At 43.5% G+C, this 12,879-nt stretch overlaps 1 protein-coding gene across 3 annotated transcripts in view; it reads right to left on the bottom strand.

The window, feature by feature from the left end:
* Nucleotides 1-12,879, bottom strand: part of LOC140127150 (uncharacterized) — a 60,286-nt gene that overhangs the window by 18,946 nt on the left and 28,461 nt on the right. For all 3 annotated transcript variants that reach the window (XM_072147493.1, XM_072147491.1, XM_072147492.1), the window contains one exon: nucleotides 9,371-9,436. In XM_072147493.1, the coding sequence (XP_072003594.1) occupies nucleotides 9,371-9,436 (66 nt within the window). The remainder of the gene's footprint in view (nucleotides 1-9,370; nucleotides 9,437-12,879) is intronic.

Here is a 12,879-nt window from a genome sequence, read left to right as displayed (position 1 = left end):
GTTTTTCACAATAACAGTGTCAGCAATTGGTCAATCTGTATATCCCTAAATTGAAGAGTCTGTATTCACAACATCTCTGTTTTTCAAAACAGCAGTTCTTAGATGTGCTAAGTAGGTATATCCTTAAATTACAGAGTCTGTATTTAGTTCTTCCATCCGAAATAGCAATATCTTTGTTTCTTTATTTTCTTATCATAAGCTCCAGTCGTGGAATCAAGGATATTGTTTTATCTTTCTAATGCTAATCCAGCATGGTGGTCACCATGTAAGCAGCACTGGTGGCTATGGAAAAAACCTGGCCCTTTCTCTCACTGCCATAAAAGATGTATTTAGAAAACCAGAAAAAAACAATAAATGATGTAACAGAAAAAAACAGGTCCTTCCTCTCACTGCCATCAATGACACAATGGAGAAAATCAGGGCCTTCCCCTCACTACTGTTAAGGAGGTCGCACTGGTTTCGGACGCCATCTTTACTACTGTCCGCCATCTTAGATACAGCGGCCATGTTCCCTGACTTCATTTTATGTAACATGTTTGCTAGCCTGTCAGCTAATACCCTTTGACATTTAATGAGAAGCCAGTCTGTCCTCGATGCTGCATGATATTATGATTCTGGAGCCCACTTATCTTATTCTTCTCAGCAAATTAGTATAAACAATATCTGTGTACAAGGTCTCTGAGAACTGAGTACAATTAATTAACCTTTTCCCAGAATGTGCTGGTAAAAAACATAATGGCCAATAGAATCTAAGTGCCTTATCTCCATTCATACAACACCCCAAATGCTGATTTCTATGTGCTAAATACAGCTGTGTCTGTTTGAAATAAACAGTTTGATTTGAGTGAATCTAAAGACTGGACTGTGTCTTTCATTTACTCTGTCATCTCGCTGCCGGCAGCTATCTCATCCTCTCTCAAAGGGTTAATTAGGACTCACCTTACAAAAGTCAAGAGGGCTGTTGGGGCCCTGCATAAAAAATCCCTATCACTACCGTGATGCAAGGACAAGCTGTGCTCATTGGGGCAGATTTATCACGCTGTCTGAAAGTCAGAATATTTCTAGTTGCCCATGGCAACCAATCACAGCTCAGCTTTCATTTTACCAGGGCTCATGAATATTTTAAAGGGGAGCTGTGATTGGTTGCCATGGACAACTAGAAATATTCTGATTTTCAGACACTTGATAAATCTGCCCCATTGTCTCCTCCCCCTTTACAACCCCCAGCCAGGATTCAGTTTAACCTAAGAGTTGGCCTGAGTTTCACCCTGCTGTGAGGAAAACTCCTCTTCCTTCCTCCTGTTCCCTTGTTGGACATTGGAGTACATGGCTGCTATTGGACCAGCAACCCACTCAAACAGGTGTTGGCATTGGCCTGACACCTCTTCCTCCTCTGCATCCGCCTTTGCCACCATTTCATACTGAATCCTTACATAAAGTGTTATTTTCTAGTAGGAAAAGGATGGGGGTGGAAGTGCTAACAGTTCTGAAAATATTGCGAAGTGATGATGGTCTGTACTTCGACTCCCCCAGCGGTTCTGTTACTGGAACTAAACTAGCACCCTTTCCAACAAATGTAAAGTGCAATTACACCTGCTTACCACATCAAATATTAGATGTGGGTGGGAAGACCAAAAATGGGAGAGTAGGAGCATGGTGTGAACACAGAGTGTGCATAGATGGCACACACTTTATACAGCAGCTTTGTGCTGGCATGCATGCATAATTGTCTAGGAAGCTTTGCGCCAAGTTGAGCTCATGCGCAAGGCAAGGGATGTGCGTCAAGTAGGCTTGGCCCATGGCTGATACTCATTTCCTCCAGCGAAGTCTGGCTAAGGGCTTAGGGTTCAGCAGCATGGGAACAAAACTTTTTGTCAATAATTTACATTTTTGTTAATAGTTTCTTTTTTTAAAATTGTTTGTTTCTGTAAGTTGATTTCTTCTAGGCATCAGGAAGGAACTTTTCCCTATTTTAGGCAGTGTGTGGCTTTTTGCCCATACAGATGAGTTACAGCATAGCCTGCTGTTGTTTCCCCACGGCTGTGCTTAAACTGGTGGTGAAGGCACTACAATAACAGAATGAAGAGGCAAATAGTGCAATATGTCTTTGTCTTCTGTACTTTGCTTAAAAAAATGACACGCCATGGAAATCCTCTGGGTCGGCCTTTGTGTGCTCAGTCCTACCTTCATTTTAACACACTTGCAATTCTTGTCATTGCACTATAAGACAGTACCAGTATACACACTGCCTTGCAAAGGCCAATTATTTGAAATTTCTAGTCATTCATTGTTATTCTAGCTGCCTTCTCTCCCAGAAACAGTGAAGGTCAGGTCTACCTATCACTGCATTGACATAAAGCGCTTTCTTTTTTTAATATATTTTTTGTGTTTTATTATTTCTTTGTTTATTTTATATTTTATCCTGTTATCATTTGAAGTACTTTCCCTAGACTGTTTTTGGCAGGGTAACTAACCTGTTATTATGCCCATTTTACAGAACTCTACCTCCTTTTACCCCCATTTTAGAGTCATTTTAGGGGGTTTAAAATTCGGGTCCCCATTGATTTCAATGGGGTTTAGGTTTAGGTCCCGTACCAAAATTTTTTCCCGATGTTCAGATAATATCACTACTTGCGTGTCATCTGGTCGCTCAACTAATTCAAGTATCAAGTTATGAATGCATAGCTATAGAAGGAACATTTATAAAGCACAGTAGATGAGGCATACTAAATTGTAACATGCGTAACTAATCCTTATTCCCATATTCAAAAAGAGATAAACTCTCTATTGAGCCAGGTATTCACTTATCACAGGGAAAGAAAGAAAAAAACGTGACAGCAGAATTTCCTTTTGAAGGAGTAAGGAGAAGTAAGGAGGAGTAGACAGGGCCGGCGCTATGGGTAGGCAAAGTGGGCAATTGCCCAGGGCCCATGAATCTCTTTTTTCAAATGAATTTTGAATTTTTGTTTCTAGGTGCCCTGGATCCAGAGATATTCAGGTTTAAAGTGAGAATATCAGGTGCCATTTTTATATATAAAAATCACTCCCAAAGGCAGTTTAACAGTTAATATCTCCGTTTCCCTGACACTTAGAAACATAAATTTAAATTCATATAAAAGAGAGTGTCTTCTTTCATAGAAAAAAAAGAAGTGAGGTTCTATGTGTCACAGAGCCAGAGATACAGCCCCCTGAAGTGTGCACCCCCCTCCAGATTCTTAGCCATCAGGCTACAGGGAGAATTTCCTGCAAACAGGAGCTGTTGCACCTCACAGAAAATGGAAATATTCACTTTATATATTACTACATTTTGAGAAGGTATAATATCAACTAATATTCATGTTTTTAACCCTTCTCTATGCAGAACTAAGAACACACATTGGGGGTCATTTACTAAGGGCCCGATTCGCGTTTTCCCAACGTGTTACCCGAATATTTCCGATTTGCGCCAATTTCCCCTGTATTGCCCCGGGATTTTGGCGCACGCGATCGTATTGCGGTGCATCGGCACCGGCATGCGTGCGACAGAAATCGGGGGGCGTTGCCGAACGAAAACCCGACGTATTCGGAAAAACCGCCGCATTTAAAAACGGAAAATGTGTCGCTCGGGACGCGTTTACCTTCACTCAGCCGGCCTCGGTGAATTTCGGCGCGTTCAGATGCTCTTAAGCACAGCAGCGCCACCTGGTGGACGGCGGAGGAACTATCTTATTAAATCCCGGCCGGACCCGAATCCAGTGCAGAGAACGCGCCGCTGGATTGCGAATGGACTGGGTCAGTAAATCTGCCCCATTATCTCTTATTGCCTTTTATTTTGTGATAGTTTTTTTTTTACGATGATACGATGAACAGTCGATCCTCTTTGCTTAATGTCGCTATTATATATTAACACCGCAACCCAGAACATGTCCATAAAGCTTTATGTGACACCAAAAACACACACATGTTCTGGAATAAAGTTTTTATTTCACACCATCCTCCATTATTTACACCTATGTTATGACGTTCTCACTCTGATTCTTATGAAGCGTGGAAGGTTCTGTTATTGTGTGGCTAATACAATGGCGCACATCTAAAAGTGACTATTATTATCTCATAGCTCGGTTTATGGATATATATTATTTATTTGGATAACCATTATGTAAGGGAGCGCACAATGATAGATCTGTGTGAAGCTCAGTGCAATTTTCTGCAAAAATTGTTTGGTGTCCCCTTTGGATTTAACATTCCCTTTGCTGCATATTTTGGTGAATATACACATGTGGGGTCTGTATGATCTCCTCACATCTTACTGTTTTAGGAAAATATATTTTCTTTATATAAGTATTCTGGATTTGTACATATTTTAGAGGAAATTTTGAATGTTAATTGCCAAATGCCTCGCCTGGTTGTTGGCTTTCAAAATTATATAGGTTTTATTCAGGCGCCTTTACTTTTTATTCTGTTTTATTGCTATATTTTGCAGGTAGTGACTGTCTCAAAATTTGTAGCTGAAAAGCAGATATCTAGATATTACAGTTTTAGTGATATTATGTGGATTTACTTACGTGAACATATCATAATGAGGCATTTGTGAACTCTACACATGTCCATCTATTACATTTAGGAGATGTGAAGGTAAATATTTTCTGTTTGGAGCACATTTTTTTGCCAACAAAGTAAAATTTTTAGTATTTTTTTGTAAAATGTTTCAGTTCGAATCAAAATGGCTTGAAGGCGCCTATGTATATAAACTTTTTAATGCAATTTTGAAAATGGGGCAAGTGTCTGCTTTCAGAAAATATATGGTTTGTTGGGTTTACTTTAATTTTTAAATGTCAAAATTGTAAAAATCGCTCTGGTCAATAATGCGACAAAAAATTCAGAAATGCCGGTCGGTGAAATGGTTAATACCCGTTGGTTGAATTCCCGGGTGAAGATGCTTATCATCTATCTCCTGTCTATATATTTTCCGGGCCATTAGGCGCACCGGAATATAAGGCGCATCAGTCCGATGCGCCTTATATATGTAATAATTCCATATATAAGGCGCATCGGACTATAAGGCGCAGGGTCCGGGGGTGTGGCGGAGGTCCGGGGGCGGAGCGGAGACCCGACGGGACAAGACGCGACGCCGAGACGAGACGCGGAACGCGGGGAAGGTGAGGGGGAGGTGGAGAATGGCATACTTACATAGGTCCCCGCTACCGGAGACAGCAGATCTCCAGCGGGAACTGCAGACCGACGCGGCAGAAGTTGTTCGTGCCGCGTGGTCTGCAGTTCCCGCTGGAGATCTGCTGTCTCCGGTAGCGGGGACCTATGTAAGTAGGGTCCGCTGCCCTCCTATAGGGCGCACCGGACTATAAGGTGCACTTTGGATTTCCAAGGAAATCCAAGGCTTTTATGTGTGCCTTATAGTCCGGAAAATACGGTAGTCAATTTAATTGCATATACTGCATTTGGCTACAGAACCTTCATAAGGGAGGAGTCTCTATAGAGAGGGGCACATTTAGTAAGGTCCTTGCGCCAGTTTTCTGTTGAACTTTGCACATTCTTTCATGCGCAAACTGCTTGCACATGTATTGAAGAAGTGTCTGCTCCACATATGTATCGCATTATTCTTCACACAAATTTAGAATTTCAGCACTGAAATGGGCATTCTGATGCTCAGTCGGGTCGTGCGCCACATTTAACATGCAAAGTCCAACAATAGTGTGTCGCATCAAAAAAAGGTTGGTGCACTGTGTCTGGGCAGTGCAGAGGGCGGCAGATTTATGAAGAATGGGTGTCAGAAATCCTGAATCTCCTCAGTCACACTTGATCTTAGCTTTACCTCCCCCCCGTCCCATCCACTGCACTGGAGACTCAATAAAACGCTACTCACTAACCTAGCAATGCGAACAGAACTTCATCAATGCCTCTTGCGATACTTTGCAGTGAATACACCCTCTGCCCCTTCCCATAGCATTCTATGGGAAGCACACAAAGCAGTCATCCGGGGCGATTGTATCTCGGTCGCCTCTAGGAAAAAACACTTAAACCAGGCAGTCAGGGTGCAGTGTGAGAAAGAACTGCGTTCCATAGAAGCCAAATTGCTGGGTAACCCATCCCTTAGATTATTAAGACAAGTAGTTGACGCTAGAGCTAAATTGCGCGAATACCTACTAATGAGCTGCGAGAAACTTCTCCGCTATTCCCGTAGACGTTTCTACGAATATGGCAATAAAGCCCATACCCTCCTGGCCAGTCAATTAAGAGTCCAAACGGGAGATAGCAACCCTTATGGTATTAAGGACTCCTCTGGGGTAACTCAATATGACCCATCCAAGGTAGCACAAATATTCGAAGACTTCTATAGCCATCTGTATGCCCTCCCGCCCAGGATCCCCGGAGACAGCACAATAATGACAGACCGACTGCGCAATTACCTAGCGGACTGTAACCTACCGACCCTTCCTTCGGAAGCATTGAGCGACCTGCACCAAGAAATTACAATGGAGGAATTGGCAGCGGTGGTTAAAGCGCTGCCCAATGGCAAAGCTCCTGGGCCAGACGGCTTTACATATCTGTACTACAAAACATACGGGGAGATGTTGATGCCTCACATGGTTCGGTTATACAATGCCTTTTTGGAAGGGACCCCTATACCTGACACTATGCTAAACTCATATATTACAGTGATTCAAAAACCAGGTAAAGACCCATTGACTTGCGCTAGCTACAGACCAATAGCCCTCCTTAATTCAGACTTAAAAATCTTTACAAAATTATTAGCTGACAGGTTAAATAACTGGCTTCACCAACTGGTCCACAAGGACCAGGTGGGATTTGTCAGGTTTCGCCAAGCAGGGGATAACACGCGAAGAGCAGCCGACCTCCTGGAAGTTGTTAGACACCAGGGGGAGCAAGCACTCTTCCTTAGTCTCGATGCTGAAAAAGCATTTGACCGCTTAGACTGGACCTTTATGTTTGCCACCCTCCAACGCTTTGGGTTTAGGGGTCCTTTTTTACAAGCCTTACGGCACTATACTCCACCCCACACGTGGTGGTGCGTTTGCCACATGCTCACTCCTCCCCCTTCCCTATACGTAATGGCACACGCCAGGGTTGTCCACTCTCCCCGTTGCTATACGTTTTGAGCATCGAACCCCTAGCGGCCTACATTAGAGCAAACCCTGATGTGTCAGGAGTTAAGGTCCGCAATACGCAATTTAAAATCTCCCTATTTGCGGACGATGTTTTGCTCACCCTAACCAATCCGGTGGTGAGCTTACCAAACTTGCACGAAACCCTAAAACTGTATAGCAGTCTGTCGAGATATAAAATTAACCGCACAAAGACAGAGGCCCTGCCGATTAATATTCCCCAGGGGGAGCTGGAGGCATTGCAGTCGGCATTCCCGTATGCATGGAAAAGTTCCTCCTTAAAATATCTGGGTATTAACCTAACTCCTACATACGGTGCGCTTTATGGGGCCAATTTTATACCCTTATTTCAAGATATACAGTCCCTCTTAAACAAGTGGAAGCCTTTACATACTTCGCTACTGGGACGCATTGCAGCAATAAAAATGTCAGTTCTTCCTAAGCTACTCTATTTATTCGAAACGCTCCCAGTCAGGGTGCCGATGTCCTGGCTGAACAGGATGCAGTCTAGATGCTTGGATTATGTCTGGAATGGGTGCAGACACCGTATCCCCAAGACAGTCATGACAGCCGGGGTCTCCAATGGAGGTCTGGCGTTTCCTGACTTGAAACTGTACTATCTGGCGACCCACCTCAGACATATAGCCTCCTGGTCAGTCTTGCCGGCATTCAATAGGTGGACTGAAATAGAAAAATTATGGCTAGCTCCGTATCACCCGGCTACTTTAATATGGGGCCCTGTATCAGACATGATACCTTCCTCTCTTCTCGGTCCCATACAATTTACTAGGGACATCTGGCACAAAAGTAGGGTTCGCTTCCAGTTGGCCACCCTGCACTCACCAATGACTCCAGTACTATTTACTCCGCACCTCCCAGACAGTGTGTCGTCGGCAGGGTTCAGACCCTGGTCTCAGGCCCGGAAATTCCAGATAAAGGACTTTATAGATGCCCACACGCGACAAATCCTCCCGTTCTCTACGTTAGTGGACAGACACCCTGAACTGACGGGAGGGCTATTCTGCTACCAGCAGATTAAATCCTTTATAGTAGCTACCATGGGCCCAGATATAGTCCCGAGACCTACCCCTTTCGAGTGGCTTTGCGCCAGTGGTCCGTCCAGTAAAGGTCTGATTTCCTCTATTTATAGTATCCTTAATTCCCCGCTGTCACCAGGGTCCGTGAATCACAAATATATGGATAAGTGGGAGGCTTGGATAGGCACACAATTTTCAAAAGAACAATGGCAAGGTATTTGGGCTAGAGCCAAAAAATCTTCAATAAACACTCTTTACAAGGAAAACCAAATAAAGATCGTCATGCAATGGTATCACACCCCAGAATTACTACACAAAATTAACCCTGACATATCTGACCTGTGCTGGCGCTGTAACGGGGCAAAGGGATCTCTGTTGCACATATTTTGGGATTGCCCGCTTATACGACCCTATTGGAGCTTAGTTCAACAACTAGTTGTGGAATTACTAGGTAGGGATGTACCCCTGGATCCTGCTGTGTACCTTCTTAACCTCCTGCCTGGGGACATACGAGGCTCAAGTGCCAGGCTGCTCCTTCATGTACTCACCGCTGCCAAATGTCTAATCTCTCTCTTCTGGAAGAAACCTTCTTCATCATCCACTATTGATTTATACGCTCGAATCAAAGATGTAAGGTCAATGGAGCACTTAACCGCTCAATTAAATAACCAGATGGATAAATTCGATGCTGTATGGGCCACCTGGGACGCTTTTGCTATAACATTTGAACCGAGTTAATGGGCCAAGTGCCCTCGGTGCCCTCTCACTTTCTTGAGGCGAAACTCCTGTTTTCATGTTTATTGCTATAAACTTTATATATCCACATTTTGTTGTGCTGTTCACAGGCCTTCCTACTGGGTGAACCCCTCCTGCTGTGTCAGGAGGGTACACCATGAATATTTCCTTTATTTTGCCCTTGCCAGGGCCGATGCATCTGTGATTGTTATACTTAAAATTACAAATAAAGAGTTGAAAAAAAAAAAAAAAGAAATCCTGAATCTGGCTCCCTCTGCACACTACACAGGCACATAGTACAGTTTTCAATGTTTTTAATGAATGTGCCCCAATATCTTATGACAACTGGGCAAAAAAAGACATAAAAATTCTGTTGTAACATAAAACCTTAGATCTGGAAGAGATTTCATATTAATCTACTTAAGGAGAAGTAAATGCCCAACAAGAATTTAACTTATAAGATTTTATGCCATTTACCTGATACAATTTTCCATCTCTGCTTTCATTGTTTCCTCAAATTCTGTTAACTCCTCTTGTAAATACCTGAAAGTTAAATAATATATAACTACACGATCATGCATGGTAGAATAAATGCAGATTCACCAGAAGTAGGTCGATGGTTGAGAACTCATTAACATAATAATTGTCTGGTAAACCATCTTATAACTAATGGAGCCAAACACATTGTTTAGCATTGTCTAGCTCTAAAAGAGACTCCACGTTTTACCCCCCACCCCAGCCCCCTCAGGTAGCTTATAAAATGTCCTTTCCAGAATACCCTCTTTTATGTGAAATCTTAACTGTTTACCTATAAGAAATCTCCACCACAATCATGTGAAAATGAGCAGAAAAAAAGCATATTTTGCCTAAAAGGCTGCAGGGACAGCATCACTTCAAGAATTTCATGTTTCAGAAATCCTGCTTGTCGCATCTAGCTTATTGTTCGGTAAGTATCTTTATTTTTAACTCACATTTCAAACAATGTATTAAACACCATCTCACTCAGCAATGGATATATCCGTCAGCAAGCTCTGCTAGTTAACGCTCAGTGACAGATATATCCTCCGCTGAGTTGATGCCGGTTAAACTTATCACCGTAGCTGAGCCAGGATCAGGAAGCACATTTAAAACCTGCAGTCGGCACAAGCTCCGATTGCGGATGTTTAATCTGTTAAATGCCATGGCACAACTGCAGTTTTTAAATGCCTTCAAGGGGATTGTCCCACCTTAATCATCCTCCACCCTCCCTGCACAGTGCTGCTTTTGGGGGCACTAATCTTTGCTATGGCAACCCCAGGGTCCAACCAGAACCCCTGGAGTGTAAATAGTCATTGGCTGTGAGATCCTGTGTCAATGCCCCAAAGCTGCATCTATACTGACCTGTACGATAGAACTGTATCATTATTGAATCTGCACTTGTAAAAATAAAAATACCAATTATTTATGATTTTTACCTATCTTGTCCCTCAAAAATGCAATAAAAGTGATTTAAAAACTTACGGTATCTACACCAGAACGGTACTGGTTTAAAGTACAACACGTCCCTAAAATAAGTCCTCAACCAGCTCCGTAGACAAAAAAAATTACATGTTACACCTTCTGCAAAATATGTAAAACATAAGAAAAAAAGAAATATGGTATTGCTGTAATCATACTGACCCATAGAATAAAGGTAACATATTCATTATGCTATACGGCAGACCTGGGCGTTTTACGGCCCGGAGGCCACATCCGGCCCTCTAACTATCTCTGAGATAGCATGATATCTCTAAGATAGCAGATTGTTGAAAAATGTAAGCTCCTCTCCCTGTCATTAAATATTGATGCAAATAGGTCCTCTGTATTTTCATTTAATCAATGTTTTATTTACAGTTTTTTAATGAAAAGATAGGTTGTATACTGAATACAGTATATAGGCATTGGGAAGAACTGAGTTAAGTACATTATTCTGGCCCTCAAAAACCATTCCAATTTTTCATGTGGCCCCGTGGGAAAATTAACAACAAATACCAAATTATAAGATGTTTTTTTCTCATTTTAGCTATTGTCCATGTATACATTTTAGGGCTAAATGAATGGATTACCGAAAGAATTAGAGCATTCTCAATTTCACCTCCATTTTGTTTGAATTACTATAAAGCTCTCAAAGGTTAAAAAAGTTTGTACAGATTGTTATTGATTGGATTTAGTTTGAGGGGTGCATATTTAAAAATTGGGTGATGTATAGAGAGATTCTAATATTATATATTACAAAGCTCATTTCAACTAATATGATCTTGAAAAAAGGAAATTCTCACATCAAATCAATATCATGAAAACATAAAGCAGACAAATGGTAAATGTTAAAACATGTCAGCCAAAATTTACCACTGGCATGAAAAAACTATTTTAAAATCACGTTGGTAAATTAATGTGTTCAAATGTTATAATCATATAAACGACGTTTGTCAGATTGAAAAAAGTGGGGTTGAGCATTAAGCTACAAAGTGGCTGCATCTTCAAGAGGTTAACTGCCTGTAGCTAATGGAACTACAAGCCCAATGGGACTGAAAGATGAGATTCTTTGACACCAAAATAATGAAGTGACACTCCCGCGGCAGCCTCTAACTCCTCTCGGACCGCCCGCTGACTTTAGACGTCAGCAGGTGCAGGTCCGGAGTCTTCAGCGACGTCTTTAGACGTCGCTGCAGTTTCTGCTGCTCCCGCACTATTCGCGGGAGCAGGACCCGGTGTCCAGGTGTCAGAGGCACCCGGAGACCCTAGGGAGAAGGGAGATGCGGTTCTTTACCATTTCTCCCTTCTCCGATCCTCCCTGCATCGCGCTGAATGAGCGCGATGCATAGAGGAGCTGAGCGGCGTCGGCTCCATAGACTCGGCGGTCACGTGACCGCCGGGTCTAAAAGGGTTAATCAGAGCTGCTGGGTCAAATAAGACCCAGTACAGCTCTGATCACCTGTCCCCAGTGACAGGTGGGCATTTCCCCTGTAACTAAGGCTCTTATAGATGCCTTAGTTACAGGGGAAAACTTGTAATAGAAAAAAAAAAAGTAAAATGTAAAAAAAAAAAGTGAAAATGTCCCCCAGGGGTCTTTTATGACCTTCACACTCTGCATCCGATTTATCGGACGCTGAGCGCAGTGACATAACGCTCAGCGTCCGATATATCGGATGCGAGCGCTACTTGCATGGCATGGCAGCAGGTGTAGCGTGGAGGAGCAGGCGTAGCGTGGGGGAGCAGGCGTAGCGTGCAGGAGCAGGCGTAGCATGGGGGAGTAGGCGTTCTGTGGAAGAGTAGTAATAGCATGGAGGAGTAAGCGTTCTGTGTAGGAGTGTTCTGTGGTGGAGCAGGCGTAGCGTGGAGGAGCAGGCGTAGCGTGGAGGAGCAGGCGTAGCGTGGAGGAGCAGGCGTAGCGTGGAGGAGCAGGCGTAGCGTGGAGGAGTAGTAATAGTATGGAGGAGTAAGCGTTCTGTGCAGGAGTAAGCGTTCTGTGGTGGAGCAGGCGTTCTGTGGTGGAGCAGGCGTAGCGTGGAGGAGCAGGCGTTCTGTGGTGGAGCAGGCATAGCGTGGAGGAGTAGGCGTTGTGTGGAGGAGTAGTAATAGCGTGGGGGAGTAGAAGTTGTGTGGAGGGGCAGGCGTTGTGTGGAGGGGCAGGGGTTGTGTGGAGGGGCAGACGTTGTGTGGAGGGGCAGGCGTTGTGTGGAGGGGCAGGCGTTGTGTGGAGGGGCAGGCGTTGTGTGGAGGGGCAGGCGTTGTGTGGAGGGGCAGGCGTTGTTCTGTGTTGTTCTGCATAGGTTGTGTACTACCCCCACCATGTCCCAGAAGTCATACACTGACTTGGAGGTATATAATTATATGGCCTCTGATATGGAGTCTGCTAGTGGGGACGAGTGTGGGGACATTTTGTTTGTGTACCTCTTCCTCATAAAGCGACTCTGAGGAACCCCCGAGAAGGTGCTTTCGTAGTAGTGCTGAAGTACCTAGGTACA

This window comes from Engystomops pustulosus, chromosome 4, assembly GCF_040894005.1.
Source record: "Engystomops pustulosus chromosome 4, aEngPut4.maternal, whole genome shotgun sequence".
Taxonomy (NCBI): domain Eukaryota; kingdom Metazoa; phylum Chordata; class Amphibia; order Anura; family Leptodactylidae; genus Engystomops; species Engystomops pustulosus.
Note: the sequence above shows the minus strand (reverse complement) of the source record. Positions and strands in the feature narration are given on the sequence as shown.